Source organism: Talpa europaea (genome assembly GCF_964194135.1).
Source record: "Talpa europaea genome assembly, chromosome: 10".
Lineage (NCBI taxonomy): Eukaryota > Metazoa > Chordata > Mammalia > Eulipotyphla > Talpidae > Talpa > Talpa europaea.
In genome coordinates this window covers 107,858,631-107,884,940 of record NC_140077.1, presented here as the reverse complement: position 1 = coordinate 107,884,940, position 26,310 = coordinate 107,858,631, and the positions used below count along the sequence as shown (strand labels likewise).

Sequence of the window (26,310 nt, the reverse complement as noted above, 5' to 3'; positions counted from 1 at the left end):
GACAGAGTGGGGAGCAGAACAGGCAAACTGACTGAAATACACTGCTGAGGGGAGCAGTGGGCGAGACAGGAGAGGTCTGCTGCGCCATGTGGGTAGCTCCCTGGCTGGCTGGGGATCGAACTCATGCCGCAGAGGCTGTGGATGGCTTCATAGTGCGGTGCTTAATCCCCTGCGCCACCAGGGAGGCCCCACATGTTTTTTTAAATCTAAGATTTAGTAACACCGCAGGACGTGGTGGTAGGGATTTTTTATTTTGGCTGTCAGTAGCAAAAATTCACCTGTTTAAAAAAATCCAAATACTGACATTGTGCAGAAAAAATTTACAGGTTTGTTGGATTGTTATCAAGATGGAACTTCTGAAACTTGTTCACCGAAACACTCGGACTTGCACTCATGCTTTGTGTCCCTGCGTTTATGTTAAAGATTCGCACACACATGAAAATGGAAAGACTGCCAGCATGTGATTTCTGTTCCCTGCTTTTCTGCTTGTAGTCATACACTTAGGCACCTTTTGATCCCATGGAGGGAAATATCTAATGTTTAGAACTACAATAATAGGAAAAGAGAGAGGAAAAAAAATGTTTTTTTTTGAAAACAAAATGTTTCCCATCACAGTGGCTTCTTCAGCCTGTCCTCCATGCTTGCAATGAGCTACCTGGATGTCTTCTGGCATAACGGTTACATGTTTGGCATGGATGGGACACAGGTTGGTGCCTTCAAAAAGGCCAACCAGACAGGCCTCACTTGCCTCCTGCCAGGCACCAGCAGCTGCGATCTAGAAGCACAGATCTGTTCCTGAGCAGTTTCTGTCACCAGAGGCTGAAAGGAAAGTTCGTGAATCAGAAGTTCAGAGGCCTGGGTCTGTCTAATTGCACCAAGTGCCACAGTACCAGGCCTGTGATGGTGAGGTTTCTTCACTTTTCCAGTGGAGGGCGCACTCTTACAAGTGGCTTTTGTAGCCAGTTGTTTCACTGGGGCTTGATGGCCAGTGACTGTGTGGGCAGTTAGCTCTGTACCCGCCGTGGCAGAGAGACCTCCTTACTCACCCTTCTCTGAAGCTTATCTTTTCTTTGAATAATCTCAGCAGAGATGGATATATTTTGCGAACTCTGTAGAAAAATACAACACGTTTAGTTGTAGTTATCTTGAGACTGAAAAATGCATGTGAACAAACTCACACGACAAGGTACAACTCTGGTTAAAATTTTTTTTGCTCCTTTTCAGACACGGAATCGTTTTGAAGGAACAAGGTCAGAAGTGGAAGAACTCATGAACAAGATCAGACAGAACCCAAAGGACCACAAAAGGCCTGGTCAGTTCACAGCGGAAGGCTACCTGTACGTCCAGGAAAAAAGTAAGCGCCCTCACACGGGGACAAACGGGTGCCAGAAAATTGTCTTAAAACTCTTACTGCAGTTTCAGCGATGTGGTGATTGGAGTAATTATGCTCCTTTCTGTGCCCCCTCCTGTCCAGAAGGTGTATTTTACATTTATGGGAAAACACTTCACTGCTTGCGAAGCAGGGACTGTGAGGTAGCAATTCTGCGAGAGCCCTGCTTTCCAGCCACACCCCGATCCCGTCCCTCGCTTTGCTAACACTTGCTTGTGACGGGGTGTCCTCTTTCCTCTGCCCTCACCCCATCCTTCTCACGCACTCACATTCATAAACATACACAAATGCTCCTGCTTGTCTCAGCCCCCCTTCTCCAGCCTATGCAAGTCTCCTTCTTGCCACTTCTGGCCACACCTATCTGGGATCACTTGTTTTTACTAAAATGATGGCAATTGGAGATGGCTGTGAAAAATCTTCCTAGATGGCACCTGGACTCACCACATGGAATTTTGGGGGTCGTTGCTGTCTCCATGAATGTGCAGGGCATAGGGGGTCCTCATTTTGAAATGGAAGACACCCCCAAACTCTTTGAAACGGTGACAACTTGTTCTTCCTTGTACAGTCAAGCTCTGAAAATGTGTTACTACTTCAACCGTGAAGCCCAGATGCTAGTTAGCAAGAAGGAGGAGAAGGTGAAAAGGCTTCTGGGTTTACTGTTCTCCTCACCTTGATGGTAGCCAGGATGCTTGAGAGTGTTCATTTCATTTGTAAAGTGTGACCGTCACAGGGTTTTGAGCTTCCCGTTGGGGACAGAGAGCCCACTCAGCACGCCCCTGCGTGGTCCTGCCCTGTGCTGCAGTGGGAGTTCAGAAAATGGAGGCTGCTCTGCCCTTCTTTACTGGCTCATTTTCTGCCCTTCCTCACTGCCCTGCTCGGGCTGGTGGAGCTATCACTTCTCACAGAGAGCAGTTCTGTGGCCAGGAGGACCCGCGGATCATCCCGATGCTTCCTCTTCTTAATCTGTTCATCTATTGAAGGTGAAAGAATGAAATGAAAATACAGGGTGGAGACATGAGAAGGATCGAATTGCTGCATTACCTGCCCAAGTGAAAGATCCCTGAAAACTCTGATTTTTAGACTCTTAACTGTTACCTGAATCAGGCTGGAAATCGATGGAAAAAATAGTGAAAACAATAGTGGTACAATTCTTCACTCATTGTAAACAACTGTTGTGCTCACTGTACAGCTAGTCTTGTTTAACCACAAAACACCTGCAGTGCAAAGTACTGTTTTTACCCCCATTACATATGAGAAAAGGTGAGCAGTGCTCCCCAGATCACACAGATCGTGAACGCTGCCAGTCTGAGGTTGGAGCCCATGCTGTGCTTTCTCTTGCTGCAGAACTTAGTCAAGTTCAAAGCCTCTTTACTCAGAGCCTTAAAAACCACCTATGAGGGCCTCCCCTGGTGGCGCAGGAGGTTGAGCACAGTGCTGTGAAGCTGTCAGCAGCCTCTGCAGTGTGGGTTCCATCCTAGTCGGCCAGTGAGATACCCACATGGTGCAGTAGACCTCTCCTGACTCCACCCGCTGCTCCCCTCAGCGGTGTATTTCAGTCAGTCTGCTTGATTTGTTCCCCTCTGTCTCTGGTGAATCCTCTCACCCTCCTGCACATCTGGTCTGCACCCCGGTTCTTGTATGCATAAATAAATCTTAAAAAAAAACCAAACAAACCACCAGGCCTCCCCGGTGGCGCAGCGGTTGAACGCTGGGTTGTGGAGGTGCCCGTAGCCTCTGTAGCACTGGTTCGATTCCCGGCCGCCGGCAAGGGTCCCATATGGCGCACAGACCTCTCCCGCCGCGCCCGCTGCTCCCCTCAGCAGTGTGTTTCGTCAGTCTGCCTGTTCTGTTCCCCGCTCTGGCTCTGGTGAATTCTCTCACCCTCCCGCGTTTCTGACTGTACCCAGTGCTTGTATAAATAAATAAATAAATCTTTAAAAAAACCCAAAACCTATGAAAAAAACGAGCCAGCTGAGTAGGGTCAGGTGGGATCAGGAGTACACAGCCACTTAGTGGGATCATCTTGATCCTCAGCCTGGAGACTCTATAATCTGAGGTTTGGCTTTGTCATTTCTTAGGTGTTGGGTCTAGATCTAAGCTTAATGTTCTTTAGATTAAAAAGACAAGGTCAGCCTCCCCTTGAGTTTTTCCCCCCTTCTTCATAGTATTGAATATGATATCTGAGTGATAATTTTGTGACCCATGGACTATAGTACCAATGCTACCCCTTGGTGCTCCTCATGCCAGTAGCATCCCAAATTCGGGTCTTTGGATTAATAATGATGGTACAAGAGGAGGTTATTTTGGCCTGGCAACCCCTTTCATTTTCTCCCCAGCTCTAGCCCCAAGATAATGTTAGGAGCTTTTCCTAAAACTAAATGTATTTCTTTCAAATGAGGCCTTTTTTCACCCCTCCTGAGTTTGTCCTTCTTGACTTCTAGATAGAAAAGTATATATATATATTTTTTTGGTAAGGATACGAAATAATGGTGAATAAGATATAAGTTGCGTTTTAAAAATGTCTTGGTAAAAGAGACAGTGCTCACCCTCTCTTGGGCTCCAGTCTTGTGCTTGTGCGTCACCTGGCACCTGAAATGCTAGAACATGCTGGCATGCCCCTCTGTCTCTGAGGCGCTCTGACGTGGGAATACTGACTTAGCGAGAGGTGAAACATGGTCTGGGAATGTCCTGGGCACATGTGGGCAGCTCACCCATCCCCCTTACCCTTCATTGCCAAAGCTTTGCCTTCCATGGGGCCTAGCGGCAGCTGCTCTCCAAGGTGCTGGAGTGGGAGAGAACACCAGTGGGATTTGAGGCTCGATGCCTCAGAACCGTGGTTCCACATTTCTGTCATTTTGAGAGGCCAGAATTGAATCCAGGACCATCACATGTGCTGATTGAAATTCTTGAAACCCTCCTGAGTTCTTAATATTTAGACACAAACAAACCAAAGCTCACTGTAAGTTTTCAGGTTTGATGGCACGACTTACGAAACTATTTGAAAAATATGTCTTTAAATGGCTTCTGGGTTGTGAAAGTGTCAGAATCTTTTCTCAAATTACCTCTCTCTCTATGCTCTCTCTTTGTCACCCCCTTTTCCTTGTGTGCTAGAACCAATAATCTTGAACACTGCCTCCATCACCAAAGTTCTTGTAGATGTTTGTATAATAAAAATTTATCCTATGAGTTATTTTACTTTTTATATATTTTTAATTTTATATATTTTTTACATTGTTTTTCATTTTTGCACAATGTATGCATTTTCATCTTGCTTATAGTCCCCACCCCCCTTGTTTTGATCCTGCCCCTTCCTCACCCCCCTGTAGTGTGTCTCTGGTTTATAGTTGCTTGCTGACTGTGATTTTTACTTTATTAGAATTAGTTTTTTTCCTGGTCCTTTATTTAGTTTTCCTAAATTCCTGCTATGAATGAGACCATCCGGTGTTTTTCTTTCTGGCTTATTTCGCTGAGCATGATCCCTTCCAGCTCTATCCATGTTGCTGCAAATTGCATGAATTTATTTTTTTTTGATTGCTGAGTAATATTCCATTGTGTATATGTACCACATCTTCTTGATCCAGTCATCTATTTGGGGGCATTTGGGTTGTTTCTGTACCTTACCTATTGTAAATAGTACTGCTATAAACACAAGGGTGCAGGTACCCTTTTGAATTAATGATTCTGTACCCTCTGGGTAAATACCTAGGAATGGACTTGCTGGATCATATGGAAGCTCCATCTTTAGCAGGTTGAGGAATCTCCACACAGCTCTCCATAGTGGTTGGACCAGTTTGCACTCCCATCAGCAGCACAGGAGAGTTCCTTTTTCTCCACAACCTCGCCAACATTTGTTGTTGTTAGTTTTTTTAATATGTGCCATTCTCACTGGTGTAAGATGGTATCTCATGGTAGTTTTGATTTGCATTTCCCTAATTACAAGTGATGTTGAACATTTTTCAGGTGCCTGTTGGCCATTTGTATTTCCTCTTTGGAGAAGTTTCTTTTTAGCTCTTCTGCCCATTTTTTGACTGGATTATTTACTTTTTTTTTGTTGAGTCTCATCAGCTTTTTGTAGATATTTGTGATCAGCCCTTTATGATCAGTGTTGTGTGCAAAATTTTTCTCCCAATTGGTGGGGTCCCTTTGTTTTGGTGACTTTGTCTTTTGCTGTGCAGAAGCTCTTTAATTTGATGTAGTCCCAGCTGAAATTCACTTTAGGTCAATACCAAAGAAAGCAAAAATAGTTCATGCAGCTATATCAGTGACTGCTGGTTTTTTCCTCTTTAGTAACGTGTTTGGAACACCACATATCTGCTTATTTATAAGGGGGAAAAATTGTCTTTTTTGTTGAAGGGCCTGCTCCATTCGGTTCCAGCTGGGTCAAACACTACTGCATGTACCGGAAAGCAGCTAAGAAGTTCAACATAATCCCATTTGAGCACAGATCTGGGGGGAAGCTTGTAAGTATGTGATTGTATACTCTGCATGCTCCATGAGAGGTGTTGTGGAGGGGAGGTTTTACTGTTATTTGCCTTTGTCAGTCATCAATACATTTAATTTTGTTTCTAGGATTACAGTTTGCACTTTCTGTGTTTCTAAATAGGGAAAAAAGTTTGTGTTTTTTGAGTTGTGTGCATGAGTTTTTCTGGTCTCATTTTTCTCCATGTCTCTGTTCTTAGAAGAAAGTTACACCTACAACAATTTTTTTGTGATTCAGGGGTCTGAATAAGAATAAGCCATAGTCTAGAGTAAAATCTGTTCTGACCAGTATTGAACATCACTGGTAACGGAATTTAAGGAAGAAGGTTAGTTCATTGCTGACTGTGTGGAAGGCCATCATTTGGCGTATGTGAATACAGAAATAACACATCACTTCTATTTACATATATTTTGCATTTTCCTGAAGCATATTTAAAGCAGCTTGTAATAAAAGTACATTTTCTTTATTTTTGGTTGTAATGAAACAAATATGGAGAATTTGGACCATGAGAAGAAGAGGAATTGAGGATGTAACCCTTGGGGGCTGATGGGGTTGGCATGAAGCTTAAGGTTTTAGTCTCTCATCCCTATCAGAGATAACGCAAATCCTAAGGCATACCTGCTTAGTGAGGCCTTTTTGTTGTAGTCATCAGATAATAAAAAATACATTAAAAAGTATGACTGATATTCAGACATTTGTGTGTCCGAAGGTGTAATATTGTTTGAAGATCTACTCTAAAAACCATTAGAATGTTCTAGAATTGTGTGCTCAGATTTCTCACAGTTCTTTCCAGAGTCCCTGTAATCCTGTGTCGCTTCTCTCTCGCGTCTACCACCTCTTTTTAATGCTCTTAGTGAGGGTGGTTAAATGAGGTAAAATTGTACCACATTAAAAAAAATTGGGATATAGGGAAGCCACGTAGATTGAGTGGTTCTAGCATTTTGATGGCCTTAGCTGCTGGTGTAAGCCCCTAGTGTGTTTCTAGTAGATTCATGTGGGCTTGAGTTTTTTTTTTTTTTTAAAGATTTATTTATTTATACAAGCACTGGGTACAGTCAGAAGCGCGGGAGGGTGAGAGAATTCACCAGAGCCAGAGCGGGGAGCAGAGCAGGCAGAAGGACCGAAGTACACTGCTGAGGGGAGCAGCGGGCGGCAGGAGAGGTCTGCGTGCCATGTGGGACCCTCCTCCGGTGGCCGGGGAGCAGCCAGGGATCGAACCAGCGCTGCAGAGGCTGCGGGCAGCTTTGCAACCCAGTGCTCATCCGCTGCGCCACCGGGAAGGCCCGGGCTTGTTTTTTATAGGCGAAAAATGGTCACATGCCGACCGTTCATGTGAAATAAAAATATTCTTTTTGAAAGAATAGACTAGAAGAATAGAAAATATTCTAGTTGGTGGAAGCTATTGTTAACCCACCTTTTAAAACCAGATCATGAGGTCTGGCTTAATGTAACTATAACCAAAGTGAGATCTGGAAACCCTTAAGAAAAAGAGGATGACAAAAATGATTAAGATCCTATGTTGTCGGGCCTCCCCGGTGGCGCAGCGGTTGAGCGCTGGGTTGCGAGGCTGCCCGCGGCCTCTGCAGCGCCGGTTCGATCCCCGGCTGCTCCCCGGCCACCGGAGGAGGGTCCCACATGGCGCGCAGACCTCTCCTGCCGCCCGCTGCTCCCCTCAGCAGTGTACTTCGGTCCTTCTGCCTGCTCTGCTCCCCGCTCTGGCTCTGGTGAATTCTCTCACCCTCCCACGCTTCTGACTGTGCCCAGTGCTTGTATAAATAAATAAATAAATCTTGAAAGAAAAAAGGAAAAAAAAAAAAGATCCTATGTTGTCGTAAATAAGTTAGTTTCCGTGAGGGTAGGACATGGGAACTTAGCCTTGACCCTTGCCACCCCCTTCCCTCAGCATCAGGTGTATATGTTCGTGCTATAGATTTTGAAAATGTCTGAAATAATTATTTGCAGGGAGATGGAGAGGTGTTCTCCTTGAAAGAATGTACCAAAAGACATACCGACTCCATTGACCGAAGGTTTTGTTTTGATGTAGAAGCTGCTGACCGGTAAGTTACTGCCATTACTGGACTTAAAGAATGAGTTACTTTATTTTTTTAATAATTTTTATTTTATTTTTTGAAGATTTACTTGTGCATGAAAGAACTGGGGTATAGGCCAGAGGTGTGGGGGTGAGAGGATTCACCAGAGACAGAGCGGGGAACAGAACAGGTGGATCCCCTGAAATACACTGCTGAGGGGAGCAGTGGGCAAGACAGGAGAGGTTTGCTGTGCCATGTGGGTTTGCTCCCTAGTTGGGGATCAAATTTGTGCTGCAGAGACTGGTGACAGCTTGGTAACACTGAAACTTAACCCCTGCACCACCAGGGAGGCCCCCACCAGTTATTTTAAACATAGAGGGTAATTGCCATTGAGATTCCCATGGCCTAGAAGAATGTTGTCTTTTTTTTTTTTTTTAAAGATTTATTTATACAAGCACTGGATACAGTCAGAAGCTCGGGTGGGTGAGAGAATTCACCAGAGCCAGAGTGGGGAACAGAGCAGGCAGAAGGACCGAAGTACACTGCTGAGGGGAGCAGTGGGCGGCAGGAGAGGTCTGTGCGCCACGTGGGACCCTCCTCTGGTGGCCGGGGAGCAGCCGGATCGAACCAGCACTGCAGAGGCTGTGGGCAGCTTCACAACCCAGTGCTCAACCGCTGCGCCACGGGGGAGGCCCTAGAAGAATGTTGTCTTATTCTAGTTCTAGGCTATGTATTCACGGGGAATTCTTCAATTTTGCTCACCGTGTTTAGCTGTGGAGCCATAGCTTCATCTAGGCTAAAGCTCATAGTCATTTTAGTCAGTGTTGCCACTTAAAACGTAACCTTGGAGTCGTTCATTGTTGATCCAAGCCTAATTCATAGCGTGGAGAGAATACTGATTGACATTGAGGTCCTGGGTGAACAAAACTAAGGAAAGACAGTCGTCGTCGTTGCTGTTAAGTCAGAGCAGATTCATTTGTGTTTAGAACTTTCATTGTGTATCCTCTGTGAGGAGGGTCCAAGGTAAACTCTGAATTGAAAATCAGTTTCTTATTTCTTATATGACTTTCAGTTATTTAGTTGAAAAAAATTTTGCTGGAGAAGGGGAAGTAAAAAATGAAAAACAATCATCTTTCAATGTGATGTCTTGTCTGGCATTTATTTCCATGTTCTCCTGTAGCACCAAGGAAAGTGGTGCTCCTTGTGGGGTATTTCTTCTTCAGTGGCTGATAACATAGTGATTCCTTTGTAGCCTGGGAAGTTGCCACTTCTCCAGTTCCTCATTTCCCAAGGCCTCTTGATGTGGGAACTCAGGGCCTCGGTCCTTAACTCTTTCCTGCCCAACCTTATAGCCTCTAACTTCTAAACCAACCTCAGTGGTCTTAATCCAGCTTTATGATTTTAAGTGTCATTCCTTTTTGGTAACTCCCAAGTTTATGGTCTCTACCTGGATCTCTTCCCTGAGCTCCAGGATTTGCTACTCAGCTGCCTCATCAGTATCGTGTGTGGGATGTCTGATAGGGATTGCAAATGGTGCCCAAGTTATATTGGTTTTTGTGAATTTTCCAAAAATTCTTGGGGAAAATGGTGCGCTCTCTTTATGGGATTTAGCATTTTATTTAGGCATGTTAATTCATTCTCATATAAATCTTTTTTTTTTCCCCAAAGACAGTACTTGTAAATCTTTCCAAAGGTCTTAGGTTAACTATTCCTTGAGTCTTTAGGATCATGATATTGTTCAGTTGGGTTATAAGACTCCCATTTGCTCACTTCAAGAAAGCCAAATGTCTGTTTAGGTTTGATGTTACCAGTGGATGGTGCTGGGGAGCTCTTAGGTTCTCGCCACCTCCACACCCCCTGCCAGTGTATTACTGTTAGCCTTCCGTCTTTGGAGCAAAATCTGGAGAGGGCCTGTGTTCTGAGCTGTCTACCCTAATTTTGGAATTTGAAGGCATTCTTCAGTGAAAAGTTTGAACAACCTAGACTCCTCTCTTGTCTATTTCCCGGATTCCTGGCTAAATCGCCTACTGGGAAGAACAAGAAATTTGTTCCTTTTTTGTTCGGGTATCAATTCCATGAGGGTAAAGTAAAACCCTGGTTTAATATCACTTGGTACCAAATGCAATGTTTGTGGATGGTGAACATTCACCAAATTTGTACAGGATTAAGCAATATTGAATTGTTGCTTAGAAGTGACAGAACTGAGATTAGATTTAATCAAGGAGCTGTCAGTCTGCTGCCCCTGTCTTCCAGTACCGCACAGCACACTGGAGTGCCAGCGTTTTATTCTGCTTAAAGAAAAGAAGCTTCGCCTGTTGGGGGCCATGTGGGTGTTGGTAATGTGTTTCTGATGGAGTTTGTACAAAATTCCTATTGGGTAACTTCATATAATAATTTCACAGTTGATTGCATATATTTAATATAAATATATTTTGGCATCTTTTCTATCAGTTTTTTTTTCTATTTTCTATTCTTTGGGTTGAAAAAGCAGCAGGGTAACATTGGAACAGTAGGTAGTACTTCATAAATGGTAAAAAGGAGCCTGGGCTTGCATTTGATCTGTGTGGATGTGAATCAAAACTTTCACTTAATAGCTGTATGCCTTGTATCAGGTTTTGTTGTTTGTAACAGGAACACTCCAGGTAAGGTGGCTCAAACAATGTACAAATTTATCTTTTCTCTTGTTAGAAAGGGCTAGATAGGGGTTGATATGATTCCTCCGGGTGCCGGATCCTACTCCCTGTTACATATGGTTGACCTTTGAGTCACCTTAGGTCCACGATCCTGCCCCTGTTTGCGTGGTGTCCTCATCCTAGGAACGCATTACAGGGGGTGCACACGCTGCTGTTGCTCACAGACCAGTGGCCTGGATGGAGGTATGTGTTACTCTTAGGAGGCTGAGAAATTGCTCTCTTGTTTGTAGACATCCATAGGCTGTTCTGATACTTGGGAAATCTTGTTACTGAACATGAAGGGAGACTGGCTTGGGAAGGGGTGTCTGAGTAACCATTACTGCTTATGTTAGTAATGCTTAGATTGGATGGGTGCTTTGTTTTCCTCCCCACCAGTTCACTAAAAGATTACTCTTCTCTTAGCTGGGAGATAGCATATAAGAACACCACCAACAACAATAGAAAGTGAAAAGACGGCCCAACGAATGGAAGAACTTACTTGCAAATGATACATTTGATAAGGGACTCTAGTCCAGAGTATATAAAGAACTTTTATAAAAGATAATTATATAAAAATAACCTAGTAAAATAGACATCATAATAACAATGCTAATAACAATACAAATAACCCATAACATAGGCAAAAAAGATCAGAAGAGACATTTTTTCAAAGAAAATATACATGTGGCCAGTAGCACATGGAAAGATGGTTAGCATTGTTAGCCACAGACTATCAGGGGACTGCAAGTTAAAGCCACAATGAGATACCACTTCATATCCACTGGATGGCTATAATTAAAAAGCTAGGCACTAGCAAGCGTGGGTGAGACTATGGAGAAATTAGAACTCCCCTGTGCAGATGATAGGAATTTAAAGTGGTGTAACTACTTTGAAAAACAATTTGGCAGGTCTTCAAAATGTTAAGCATAAAGATACCGTGTTACCTAGAAATTCTCCTAGGTGTATATGCAAGGGAAGGGAGAGCCTAGGGTGACATAAATACTTGTGCATGAATGTTCATTGCAGCGTCATTGGTAACAGCTAAAGGTGGGAGCGACCCACAGGTTGTGTGGACTGACTAGAGGCCAGTTCAGTGTGTATGTCCACACAGTGGGATGTGACTTGGAGAGAACAAGGAAGGCAGCACTAGTGCATGCTGCAATGCAGATTGACCTTGAGAACAGTATACGCCTTGTGATGAGCCAGACCACCTGCTGTAAGATTCCATTTATGTGAAATGTCCAGAATAGGCAGATCTAAGAAGGCAGAAAGTAAGTTGCTGACTGGCTGCCTTGGGCTGGGGGTTTGGAGGCAAGTGAAGAGTGACTGCCAGTGTGTGTGGTTTTATTTGCAGGGAGGGGGCGGGGAGAAGATAGAAACTTTCTGAAGTTGACTTTGATGATGGTTCTACAGCAGTTAAAGGCTGTTGAGTTGTGCACGCTGAATAGGTACATTTGATGGTGTGAATGTTGTTTCCAAAAGCCTTAAAACAAAAGGAACACAGCCACAAAAAGAAGCCCTACTGTAACTAAAATCAGGCTCTTGTAATGAGTATCAACATCCCCGACTTGATGCCAGCCATGTTTCAAATACCCTGGGCTGTGAAACGATCATGTCACTCATTTGGGGTAGGAGAAGAGTATTTTGTGCCGTCGTTTTCCCCACGGCAAGCTGGAGTCTGTCAGGAGGTGCAGCTTGCTCCTCCAAGGCTGGAACACCGCCCCCCTCCCCTGCCAGTTTGGTTATGTAAGGTGCTTTTAGCTTCATTGACATGCTTGCCACATGCTGCTTTGTGCTGTGACCCCCACACAGACGCTTGATAAATAATTATCATTCTGTGAGGTTCTCCCACACATCCCATTCAGGCACTGCTTAAAGAAAATGCTTCTCATTTTTCTCTCATTAATCTGACATTTCATATATCTGGTTTGATTTTTTGCCTAGTTCCTAATAGATTGCCCTTGAAAAGATGACAAGATACTTCTGACTTTTATAATTCACCCATTTACATTTTCACAGTGACAGTGGGAGGCCGGAGTCACCTGTGTATCTGAATGTGTTTAGAGTGCTTTTGCACCGATGCCTCTGTGCCGGTGCACACTGTTGGCCACTTTTAAAAGAGTGAGTTATGAACATGTTGCTTTCAGAAGCTCATGCAACTGGACTGAATGATAGCAGAGTGATTCTGTAACACATTAACTGTGGCACTATTTGTAAGAGTTGCATGTGTGTGTCATTCAGGCACCTCAACAACCTGACTGTCTGGCTCTGAGGATGTAAGAACAAACCAGAAACTTAAAACGGCTGCCCTGCAGAACTCACTAAGAGGAATTACAAACAGTGGTTCAGAGGTCTAAGTTGTTTTGGAGGCTGAGAAACCAGAGTGTGTAGGGCTGTTTGGGAGAACTTGGCAGGAAAATTGGTTGTTAAATTGAATCTCAAAGATTCAGTATGGTTGGGAAGCAAGAGAGGATGAGGGCCGGTCCAGGGCAAAAGGGATCCTACAAGGTTCGGGAGACATGTTGAGATAGTCCTTGAAGTCAGAGGTTCTCAACTGTGACTGGAGATGTTTTATTGCCACCGCCAGGGTGGGAGGCTGTGTGGGGCGGGGAGGGCAGGCAATGGATGGAGGCCCCTGCATGCTCTAAATACCCAACCTAGGACTCGATCACCTGACCTGACACACCCATAGTGTCGTCTGCAAGAAGCCTTGCCTTGAAAGCATTTGGTAAGATGGTAGTGCAAACCAATGACTGTGAAATCACATGGCATTATCTGTTTACTTTTGCATGAGTTTACTTATAAGGTATATATTTCAGTTTCAAAAAGTATAATGTAATTGCCTCTTACCAGGTTGCAGTGCAGGGGATGAGTAAAGCCAGAATATGGGAGGCTGTGTGGCTTTATCTTCTCAGGGATGGTGCGGCCCTCAAAAGCGCTTTAAGATTCCAGTGTAGAGAGAACAGGAAAGGAAGCTGTTCTTAAAAGAATTTAGTTGGAATTGGTAAAAAATGGAGTGGGTCGAATTAGACACAGCATTTTTTATATGTGAGGCTTCTGTCTTTAGCCCTAAGATGGTATCGTTGAGAGCAGCACACTGAAAGTCACATCTTGTCTTGGTGCCGACACGTAAATGGAATCTGAGTTGACATTGATATGAATTGGACATTGGAGTGTGGGTCATAGAAACGTTTTTAAAATGAAGTTATATAATAATTTCATATCTATTTACTATATAGGTTTATATTTGGCTTTTAATGGAAACTTTCAGTTTCCAAAACAGTTCTCTCCTACCAGCAGTGTTTGAGAGTTCCATTTGTTCTAATTCATGACCAATTTTCGATTATGGTAGTCTTTATTTTAGTTAATCAAGATGAGTGATACTGAACTCTTTTCATGTGAATTTCTTCTCTTTGAAGTATTTTTGCAAATATTTTAGATGAACATTTCTGTTCATCTAAAAAACTATGTTGTTGGTCTTTTTGTTATTGAATTATTGGTGTTATTTTAAATATTTTGGATACAGATTCTTCATCAGGTACATTAGTTGTGAATATTTTTTTTGTTACATGGTTTTTCTATTTTCTCTACAGTCTTTTGATGAGAAGGAAATCATTCTAATTTCGATGAAGTTAATCAGTTTTTACAAATTTTGTTTGAGGAGTTATTGCTGTAAGACATACTTATTCCAATGTTTTATAGATATTTGCTCAAGTTTTCTTAAGTTTTATAGTCTATGAACTGTGAAAGTATGTGTGGTGTGAAGTGAGTACATGTTTTTATTTTTAAAGATTTTTTTTTATTTACACAATAGCTAGGGTACAGGACCAGAGGCGCGGGAGGATGAGAGGATTCACCAGAGACAGAGTGGGGAGCAGAACAGGTAGACTGACTGAAATACACTGCTGAGGGGAGCTGCGGGTGCGACAGGAGAGGTCTGCTGCACCATATGGGATTCTTGCCGGCTGGCTGGGATCGAACCCACAATGCAGAGGCTGAGGACAGCTTCACAGTGCTGTGCTCAACCCTCTGTGCTACCGGGGAGCCCCAAGTACATGTTTTTTAATTAAAATTTCAGTTCTGTTTTTGTATTTTATATATTTTTTAAAAATTTTCCAATTTGTGTGTGTGTATGTGTGTATACCAACACTATTGGTTTACAACACTGTGTGTGATTTAGGGGCTTAGGTTCATGCTGTTTCAGATAGGTTACCAGAACCACACGCATCACCAGAATACCTGCAAATCTCTACCACTGTCCATTGGAGACCCTTCCCGCTTTGTTTCCCACCCTCACTGTCCCCTTCTGGTAAGCCTCTATTTTGCAATAAGATTTCTAGGGTTTGCTTTATTTATTTCTTTGTTTTGTTTCTTTATATTCCACATGAGTGAAATCATCTCATATTTGCTTTCCTCCCTAGTGACTTACTTCACTTAGCAGAATCCCTTCTAATTCCGTCCTTTTTTTTTTTTTTTAATAAAACATGACTATCCATTTTGATTTTCTTCATTCTTTTTGCAGAACTAAGTGTCTGTCTTGTGCTATTTCCCTTAAATTCCTTAGGCTAATAGAATTTTAACATTTCCTGTAATGCAGGTCTTGAAGAAGAATTCTTTCATGTTTTGTCTGCCTGCAAATGTCTTTATTTTGCCTTCATTTTTTTATGGATGTAGAATTCTAGATTGATGGGTTCCCTCCCCAGCACTTCAAAGAAGTCATTCCACTCTCTTCAGGTCTCCTTTTTTTCCCTCGTGACAAGTCATCTGTCTTCCTTATTGTTCCCTGGAAGCTGTCTTTTTCTTTTGCTGCTTTCAAGATTTTCTCTTTATGGTACTCTTATGTATGGTTTCTTCATTTTATTCTGCTTGGGGTTCACTGAAATTTTTGGATATGTGGGTTGACATTTCCTATCAGTTTTAGAAAATTTTAGCCATTTTCTCTTCAGATACTTCTCCGGCCCCGTTTTCTCTTTCTTTACTTTCTGGGATTCCCATTACATTATGTTTGAAACCATGTGTTTCCTTGTAATGGTTTCTATCTTTGCTGGAATTCCCATCCATTTGTGCACCTTTGGTACTGGGTTTTTTAACCTGCTCACCGTTGTTTAGTTTCCTGTCTGATCCTTTCCCTCTAAGACCAGGGCTGTTCAGGGTCTGGAACTCTTCACTGCTCCCTTTCTTAATCCTGGATTGATTTTCTTGCTTTGTTGCGTGTTCTGTGATTTTTGTTTGTTGGTTGGATGGCAGAGACTTGGGGGGAGCAGTAGAGGGTAAAGGATGTGGTCGTTCTTCCTCGGGCTGCTGACTTGTAGGCGTGTTGCTTTAGCTGGTGGTTGAGCTACCATTCCTCATTGTGATTTGACGATGTCATCTGAACCTTCTCTGGAAGTTCTCCTGCCCGCCCCCTCATACTTGGCCAGCACAGCTTAGGGTGTCTCTTTGAGCTCTGTTCTCTGACTTCCTTCTGAGACCCGGAGGAGTCCCAGGGAAGGATTTGGCCAGGAGCTGGGGGGTCCTTTAGACTTTCCCTGTCTGGGGGTTCTAAACCATCACACCAGTCCTCCTCTTGCCTTTAAAACTTTGTTTCTTGGTCCTGCTATTTCACAAAGAATGAAAATACACGTGTGTGTATCTTGTCTCCAAAAAAGGGCTTGTTGTTTTCTGCATTGTAATTTATTATGCTTTTACGGTGGGGTTTTTTTTTTTTTTTTTCTTAAAAAATCTGATTTTGTTGACTCTATCTTGTTTCAGGGTAAGAATACTCTTCTAACTTTTTTTTTAAGATTTTTTTTTTGTTTTTAATACAAGAGCTGGGGTACAGGCCAGAGGCCCAGGAGGGTGAGAGGACTCATCAGAGGCAGAGCAGGGAGCAGAACAGGCAGACAACAGAAATACACTGCTTAGGAGAGCAGCGGACACAACAGGAAGGGTCTGCCTCTCCATGTGGGTATCAACCTGGCTGGCGGGGAATCAAACTGGCGCTGCAGAGGTTGCTGATGGCTTCACAGAGTGGCACTCAACCCGCTGTGCCACCAGGGAGGCCCTCTCTTCCAACTTTTTACATTGTAAGAGCAGTTCTCCAGTGATTAATAACTGGAATTCACTTTTATTGGAGGATATAACCCTACTTCTGATTATATCATTGTCAACTTGATCGATTTGAGACATCTTTTTGGTGGACAGAAGAGAGAAGTTATTATGAAGTCTTCACCCACATTATAATCAAGCAACATAATTTTATCATATCTGGAAAAAATGTGTGATTCATATATTTCTACTTTAAATTTTCCCCCAGCAACCTTCATGAGAGCTACATTTCTGTAACTTTTAAAACTGTCTTGTTGGGCTCTTTCATGGTAAAATGTACGCGTGACCTATGGTCGAAAGCACGAGCATATTTCTGACGGTTACCATCCGAAATTTTGTTAGCTGCTACTTCATTTTTTTCCTTAATATCTCTGTTTACCATTATATGTCATCACTCAACACCTCATACACGTGGCTTTCTCCACTGTATCTTTTTGTGTATATTTTTTGCTTCCCAAGCTTATTGATCTCTCCTCCTAAAATATCAGGAAAACTACATGTCCTCCATATGCTTTGGTGGAATTAAAAAAAAAATGCAGTTGAAAGAGAATGGCTGTAGGGTCAAATGCAGAAAACAGGTCCTCGCTTTTTAGACTGCCTCTCACCCTGGACCTCACATAGTGCCTGATGCACAAGAGCACATTTTAAAAAAAATGAGTGAATGAAGAGAGATTGAGATGCTGATTTAAGAACACAAACTTGTTCAGCCTAAGTGTTTCTTCAGATTTCAGTTCTCAGTGCTAAGCTCTGCAGATAACACAGCTTCTGCAAGGACAGACTATGCTGGCAAGTTGTTCGCTTACACCTGGTCCATGTTTTTCTTCAGGAAGATTAAATACTGTTGCCTTTGTTTTTACTGAGTCAACTTTGCCTGGGGTGCTTCCCAAGTTATTCAGAGCTTAGCACAGTGCCTGGCGTGACAGGTACTCAGCTCTTAGTTTGGTTGAAGGGAATAATTAGATGAATAAGAGCATGGCGTGCCCTCAGTTGGACCCGTGTAATGCATTGCAGCAAAATTGGCTCCACCAGCCAAAAAACGAGAACTTCTCCATCCTACTCCATCCAGTGGCGTCACCGGCATTGTTACCTTAACTGCCGTGTCTTCATGTGAATGTGAATAAATCAGCACGTTGTGTTAAAATTTCCTGACCTTTGCTGTCCTTGGATTTACTGTGTTCTTTTAGAGCCATTCACTTTTATTGATAAAACATGTCTTTTTTGGGTTTTGTTTTGTTTTCAAAAGCTAAAGATTTTTCCGTTTGGTTTAACAGTGAGATGTTTTTAAAGTGGTTGTTTAAAATGTGTTGGATGTTTCCTAAAGTCTTGTTTTTGTTTAATGGTTTCCTAGCAATTGATTATAAAGAAACCTGAGAGATGTAAAAGTGTTTTCGGGTGCTCTGAGTGTTCCCACCCCAGTGTGTAGAGGGAGGAAGTAGGGGGTGCATGTGAGCATGCTGGGGATGGGATGGGAACCCAGCCTTATCTAATGCTCGTGGCTGATCTTTTTAACGTGATCTGAGTGTGAAGTGTTGTGAAGAATGTGTAGTGTGATGAATTAATTCTCAAAAGTGGAATTGTTTTGAGTTACCATGTTATTATTTGTCAGAATGTAAACAGAAATAGAATTCTTTCCTTGTAGGTGATATATTTCTCCTTAATCGCTCATCTTTCAACACGTTTGTTTGTTCTCTGTGCGCCGCGGAGGGCTGGGCGCCGCAGTCTGAGTCACTGTGCTGGAGGGGGCGAGGCGCCATCTCCATGCCCGCATCGGTGCCACATTAGGTTTTTATCCACATGTACGTGGCTGTTGCATCTGAAGCCTGGCAGTTGCTTTTTCACTCTTCAGGAGCTGTCATTCTGGTTCATGACTCTTTAAATGGTTCATCATCCCACACTTTCTTCTCTGTTCCAAGTTACCAGTGACATTCTTCCTCTGTCTCGTCTGTCTCTCTGCTGATCTGAGCATCATCTGGGAGAGAGTATCCAACCGTTACCCTTAGCAGCTATTACTCGTCCTCACAGATCGATGGAGCATGGTAGGGGGACACAAAGAGGCCCATTGCTCTCCCTGGGCTCACTCATCCTTAAGGCCTCAGCTCAGTGTCCTGCGCCCAGGGAAGCCTGACTCCCAGGGCTGGGTCAGGTCTGCCCGCTTTCGTATTCCCACTGCAACTGGAAACTCTGATGTTGCCAGTGGAGACGGGTAGCTGACAATGGAACAGGCAAGTTCTTGACCACAGGTTTGAACACAGTTGAAGGTCAACGCTTTCATATTCAGGCGTCCATCTTCCGACGTCCTTATCCTGATGGTGTCTCTCATTTGGATACTGTCTGACTCCTTTCCATGCTTTGTACAGTTAAATTTAATTGATTGTAACTTGTTTCTGTTCTGTTTTCACTGCTGGACAATAGATGTGCTTGTGGACTGTACACCCAGCCCAGTGCCTAGCACATGACATGGTGTTCTGTAGATAACTGCTGACCCTCTGGGCAAGGTCTGAAGCCTAGTAGACACTTGCCATCATTTGCTGAACCCCTCGTTTGTAAATCCCATGTTAATCTCTCCGTGACAGAGGTTGCCGTTTTTGGCCGTGGGGCCTGTTTCAACGTTCCTGGACTAGAAAAGCAGTCAGCCTTCTTGCTGTCGCATCTTATTTTATATCTTTTACCTTTGTTCACTTAATTACATAGTTGATAATTGAATAAATACAGCTTTTATCTTGTTTTGATCGAACAAGTAATATGTCTCTTAAACATAAATATAATCATATTCTAGAGGTTTTTTTCTTCTTTAAGAGAATGGAGCATTCTGGCAGACCTGAGATTGTTTTATTACTTCACTGATTAAGAGAAAAACATGCACCCTAAATAGTTTTCTCACATTGTAGTCCCCCATCCGGTGCCAGTGTGCCTCCACGTGGGGGGTCTTTAAACAGCTTGGTTGTCTCAATTCTTGCTCCAGAAGGGGCTGGGTGTAGAGCTAGGGAATGCAGAGCCTGTGTCCTCTCCCCTGTTGCTGAGGGACAGGACAGCCTGGGTTCTGTACTGTGGGGATGTGTAGGAGCCATTTTGCTGCTCTGGAGTGGGGTGTGGGAATTAATGGTGAGTTCTCCACAGATTTTATAGTGTGGAGAAAATGGGGCAGATGACAGTCTAGCAAATGCAGCTGTTGGGTTTTGTAGTGAAGTTTCAGCAAATAACTTCTTCTGTGCTTCATAACCATCATATGGGGACAGAGCTTAGCACCTGTGGGACCTTGGGAGCTCTGCTTATTCATGTTTGCTTGGAATACTTAATACTTCACAGTGCATTAGATTGTAGTGATTATTGAATTACAGTTGATTCTTACAGCTTGCTTTAGTTGAAAAAGATTAGTTGTTAGAAATGAGAAGTGGTAACTTGAGAAAAGTATATTCAATATCAAATGGGAATTAATACTTGCAATTTCAGCATCTGCTTTCACTTCCAGTTTTCTCTTCCAGTGTGTTTTCCCTTTTAATTCCTTGCCAGAAAAGCATATTTCTAATACCTTTGATCAAATACATACAAATTGTTTCCTTCGAGAAACCATCAGTAGCTGGTTAACTGGGATGATTTCTACCTAGTATTCCTTCTCAGAAATTTCTGGCTGAATTGCAAATGTTGGAATAAACCGAACTGGGAATGCTGACAGTTGGCCCTGCGGGTCAGCACAGGGTCCTAAGCGCAAAGGCAGGAAACACACTAAGTGGGTGATAGGGCTGATGTCTTGGAAGTGGAATCGCATGGGGTGAAAAGTAACTCTGTGGTTTACTCTGTCTATGCCTGAGTGAGATAAGCATGTATTTCATTTAGAAATAAAAATGCAGTCGTCACTACCATCTCACACACCTCACTTGAGAGAGAGAGGGAGGAAGAAAAGATGCATTGATGAGGGTGTGAGGAATGAGAGCCCTGAGGACCGCCGTGAGAATGCATCGCAGAGCAGCTGCTGTGCAATCAGTATGGCCTTTGCACAAAAACTAAAAATAGAGTTACCATCTGACCCAGCGTGAGGAAAAAGCCTGTTCCTCCCACTTCTCTTCTCCCACTGTCTGTGTTCTTCCAAGCCAAGCCGTTCTCCAGCCCTCTGGGAGCCCAACTGCACGTCCTGTAACTTGACTCAGTTCTGACATTATGCAGAGTTAGTGCAGACGCCAGGGACCGAGGGCTGTTGGCGGGGATAGGGTTGAAAGTTCCTTTCCTTCTTTATTTTTTTATTTAAATTTTTTTAAAAATTGAGGTAATGTTGGTTTACAACACGTTTATATGATTTAGGGGGACAGTTTCTCACTTCTTCAGAGGCGTGTGACCACACAACACCCACCACCCAAGCGCCCATAAGCCTTCGCGGTAGTCTTACTAGACCCCTCTCCCCTTTTTATTCCCAACCCCCAAGTCTCCATTCTGCGGTTAGATTTCTAGGCTATGTTTTAGTTTAGTTGAGTCTGTCCCTTTCTTTTGTTTCTCTGTATTCCACATTGAGTAAAATCTGTCATTTATCTCTTTCTGACTTACTGTGCTTAGCATAATCCCCTCCAGTTCCATCCATGTTGCCCATAGCAGGATTTCATCTTTTTTAAATAGCTGAGTAGTATCCCTGTGTGTGTGTATATGTATGTATATCACATCTTCCTCATCCACTCCTTTGTCCCTGGGCATAGCTTGACTATTAGGTTCTTTCCACAACTGACTATTGTAAACAGTGCTGCAGTGAACATAGCAGTGCAAATGTGAGCTTGCATTAGTGTCTTTGCATTCTTTCGGTAGGTACCTCGGCGTGGGATTGCTGGATCATATGGTAGATCTATTTTTAATATTTTGAGAAACCTCCTCACTTGTTTTTGATAGAGGCTGGACCGGTCTCCATTCCCATCGTGTACGGAGGAGGTTCCTTTTTCTTCACATCTCACCAAGACTTGTGTCTGGGTTTTTTTAAATTTTTTTTCTATATGGACCATTCTTAGGGGTGTGAAGTGATATTTTATTTTGGTTTTAGTTTGCATTTCCCTGATGATAAATGAAGATGAGCATTTTTCATGTGCCTGTCGACCGTCTGTATGTCTTTCTTTGGAGAAATGGAATTCTTCCTTAAGAAAGGAAATTCTGGTCCATGCTACAACACGGAAAATGAGGATATTATACTGTGTGAAAAAAGTCTGTCCCCTAAGGACAAATACAGTATGCTTCAACTTAAGCATTACACAGAGCGGTCAGACTCACAGAGCCTGGTAGAGGGTGGTTGACAGACTGAGGAGGACAGGACAAGGGGAATGTGGGAGTCGTTTAGCTGGTAAAAAGTTTTAGTTTTATAAGATGAAATATTCTGGAGATGGGTTGATCAGTAATAGGAATGTACTCAATGCTGCTGAGTTATACAATTAAAAATGGTTAAGATGGAAAATATTTTATAAATACTTCATCACAATAAAAAAACCCCCACAACTTTATATTCAAACACACAAAAACCCTGATAAGTAGAGAATGGGTTTTCCTTTTAGTGGCCAAGGCTAACCTGCTGTGTTGTGTTGTCTTTTAGGCCTGGAGTTTCCTTGACCTTGCAGGCGTTTTCCGAAGAGGAAAGGAAGCAATGGTTGGAAGCTCTGGGTGGAAAGGAAGCGGTAAGGATAATCAGTGGTTGGGTTTTATTTCAAACCCATTAGAACCGACTTGTATTTATTTTTATGTTATTTTCGTTTTACAGTATTTGAAAAGTCATTCCCTGCCGAAATGGGTATTTGAATTCATCTTGGAAACATTGAGTATTGTAGTAATTTGCTTGAGGTAGCAGCACACAGCTAGGTATAACATTCGTTCTTTTGATTTTTTCTGGACGTTGCTTTTGCTTGAGGAAGTCATCTGAACTCTCAAGTTTCTTCTTTCCTACTTGATAGTATTTTGAATGATGAACATAATAAATGCTCGCAATTCATTTTGATCTTAGTGGAGATGGAACTATAAATATGAAGCAGTATAGGCACTCTCATAAAGAACTGCTGTAATTATTTTCCTTGATTTGAAAGTTTATGGTTCAACCTAATGGTTTACACTGTGCAGTATCCAGTAGTCTTCACAACTGGGCCTCTGTCTCCAGGTAGTTGGAAGAATAAATGAAAGGCAGTTGATGCAGATCCGGAGCACCGGATTCAGTCTGTTTGCCACTTGATTCCAGCCGAACTTTCACTCCTGGGCCTCTGGAATCTGGGAGTTGAGAATCTTACAGCTCATGTAGTGAAGTAGGGACTTAGGATAATTATAGAAAACACCGTAGAACCTATTTAAATAAACTCTGTGTCAGTATTACGACTCCAGTAACTGCCTTTGCAGATACCAGGCAGGCTTGTCTAGAAAGTGTTGGCCTTTTCAGTAGGGTTTATTATTTTTAATTTTTAAAATATATTTTAAAAAATATACAATATGGTATGGTATATGATTCAGAGGTGCAGGCTCTTTCCTCTTCATCTATGTTACCACACCACACCCACCACCAAAACACCCATAGTCCTTCACCAGCATCTGGCAGGGTTTAAAAGAAGGAAAAGAATGTGATTTGAAAAGTAGAAGAGATGTCAGAATAGAGCTCATGAAGCATTGTAGGCCTGGGAGAGCACATTGATGAGAATTTAACTGGCAAAGACTGGGCTGCAGTGTTTGTGGCAATTGAAAAACGAAAACCCAAATTATGTATTTTAAAAGTAGACGCTGTATAGGGAAATGTGCATCACTCTGGGGAGAAAAAAGTAGCAGTCAGATCTGTGTATCATTTTATTATATTTGATCTGCATTTAAACTGTTCAACCTGTTGTTTGTATCTACCTGTTCTTGTTCTTGGAATTTTTAGCTCTGAGTCAAGAGTACTTAGAGCATTAATAGTTCCTTAGATCCAAGAAAGATTATACTAATTCTTTCTAGTAAAGACAAGGCACTGACTTGAACTTAAATCCCCAGTGATTCAAGAAGTGCTTTGGAAAGAGAGTTTACATAGCAAAATCACATGACTAAGTTGCTGAGAAATAGTTCTGTTGCTGAAGTACCAGAGGCTGGGCAATACCTTTTTTTTTTTTTTTAAATTGGGGTCAGAATGTGTTATGAAATTGTCTCAGGTGGTCATCCTTGAGAATCAATGTTGTCTATGCTACATTCAGTTCACCACAGAACATCAACATCTGTCCCTCAGTATCAGTGTCCCTGTCCCCCCAGTTTTGAAGACATATATCACCTCTCTTTTCCTATAAAGAGCCAAAGTAATTAAAGTGTACAGACTAAGGCAAATCTTCAGGAAGAAAGTACTTAGATATATATTTAAGTGAGCATATTTCAGGCATTGTGTATTTTTTTCCAGGTGCTATATATATACCTGCAAATAATGGATCGGCACTAGAATTCTTAGAGACAGCCTGAATTGTCACTTAACTGTTTCAGATGTCGTTATTTAAATTATGGGTAGGAATCATTTCTTTCTTATGTAAATAACAGATTTTAGAAATGGTGGTGAAAAAAGGAACTTCATTTTATTGGTGAGAATGCAGCATTTTACTTTGTCATTCTCTATGCAGAAGGCCCAGCACTTTGAATTTTCAGAAACTCTCAGAACTTCCTAAAGAATCATGTTCCCTTGACCCTGTCTTGACGACTTAAGCATACCTCAGTCAGAGGCAAAGGGAATACACGATGCCTCTTTTTGTTATTTATCTTTGTATTTGAGCACATGATAGTGTAGGATTAATACCGATTTATTTATTTATTTTTTGCATGGTCACAGGTATGCCTACTTGAATCATTTATATTGATTTGTTAAAAATGCTTTTTTTCTCTTTTTCTCTTTCACTAGCTGTACCATAGTTTTAATAGAGCCATCACCCCAAGGCCAGAAGGAAGTAAGTGCTAATTTATAAAAATGGCTGTTCTCATGAGTGACTTCATTTTCATGTGGCTGTGCAACTTTAGCTGGGTGCTCACTCCCTGCAGCTTCTCTGAGCTAGTCCCCCCAGGAGTGTGTGTGTGTTTTCTTTTCATCTGCTGAGACACCTCACATTTTCTGGACTTTGTAACCTCATGGGTCCTTCCCATCTCTGAACCTTTATTTAAATCCTTTTCTACAATTCACTTTGATGTGTGTGTGTGTGTGTATGTGTGTGGGAGAGAGATATGTATATGTGTGTATTTATAAGAATACATATAAGAATGTGTATATATATATATATATATATAAATTGTGCTTGGTGGTATAAGCGCCACTTTGATTTTTAGTCCTGTAAATAAACACATCACAGTTTCAGGTATGCAATTTTCAACTCCCTAAGTTGTAGGGGAGGAAGCTATAGGGTCCCCTATTCACCCTGGTCCTTGATATCTTTTATCCTTGTAGTCTCTCATATGGACTGTGCATATGGTTTATCATTGCATCTTGAAAATTGCAACACATAACAACCAGGCTTATCTAGATATTCTGAGACAATAATCTTCACGTGTATTGTTTGTGCCACTTCTTGATTTTCAGTGAGATGAAACAAAAATTAGATTTGCTGGATTCTTTATGAATCTTTTTGTAATTTTTGCAAAAATTGAGGTTTCATTTATCAGATGTCCACAGTTTGGAAACATTGTCATGTAGCACTTGGTTCCAAAATTACTCTGATATGTCTACCTTTCAAGCAGCCAAGGCTGACCTGAAAGACATCTCCAGCCTTGGGCAGGAAATTGACAGGGTGCTGTGGGGGCTTGTAAGTCTCCTGACGTCTTCCTTTCTGATTTTCCTCCTCCTTTCCTTTCGTTTACTTTCTTTTCTCTCTCTTCCTCTTCCTTTTTCTCCTTTTTGTCTTTCCCTTCTTATTTTTTTAATAGAGAAATAAAAATAGGCCTTTTTTTGGGAAAAATATTTTTGCTAAGCAGAAAGAAACACTTGCATTTTATAAAATGTTGGCACAGTGGATCCTTTAACAGTAAACCACTGCCCAATTTTCTTCATTAAAATTCTCCTCCAGTTTAGCATTAAGCCTGCAAAGTTTATATTCATGGATTGTTCACGTTATCCTCTCTGAGAGCCAGGAGTTAATATTACTGTTCCCTACTTCTAAACACAGACTCAAGTATTCATTTTCCCTGATTTCATTTTTTGAAACAAGAACTGTCTTTTATTAGGGCGTTCAAATATACCGGCCTAATCATAGGCAGGTGTCTATATGAGGAATAAAAGGAAATGTTTTCAAAATAATCTTTTTATATGAATCATCTGTTTTAAATTCATTATGAATATAATAAAATAAGAAACTTAGAGCATGGTATAAATTACGGAATTCTTTTTGAAGTTCCTGGCTTAAATAATACTTGTTTATAATTATTATTATTTTCTTTATTGAGGTAGCATTGGTTTATAATAGTGTACATGATTTACCAAATAATTCTTTACATAGTTTCTTCTATTTCCCCCCCAGATTACAAAAAGTAGTCATGATAGTAATTTAAGAACTTTTACTGTATCATTAAAAAAATTTTTTTGGTGAACTGTGTCTTAACTATCTCTAGATCTAGATGGATGCTGAGCTTTGTCAGATGTTTTTGTCAGATATTTTTTGTATCTGTTGAAATGATCATGATTTTTATCTTTATTTTGTTAATGGTGGTGCATATATT

At 41.9% G+C, this 26,310-nt stretch overlaps 1 protein-coding gene across 1 annotated transcript in view; it reads left to right on the top strand.

The window, feature by feature from the left end:
- The window catches only part of ARHGAP10 (Rho GTPase activating protein 10), a gene marked incomplete at both ends in the record, with an annotated part of 223,928 nt that overhangs the window by 92,904 nt on the left and 104,714 nt on the right, over positions 1-26,310 (top strand). The window contains 5 exons of the mRNA XM_084245750.1: positions 1,225-1,354; positions 5,744-5,850; positions 7,833-7,927; positions 22,217-22,298; positions 24,509-24,554. Of these exons, the coding sequence (XP_084101876.1) occupies positions 1,225-1,354; positions 5,744-5,850; positions 7,833-7,927; positions 22,217-22,298; positions 24,509-24,554 (460 nt within the window). The remainder of the gene's footprint in view (positions 1-1,224; positions 1,355-5,743; positions 5,851-7,832; positions 7,928-22,216; positions 22,299-24,508; positions 24,555-26,310) is intronic.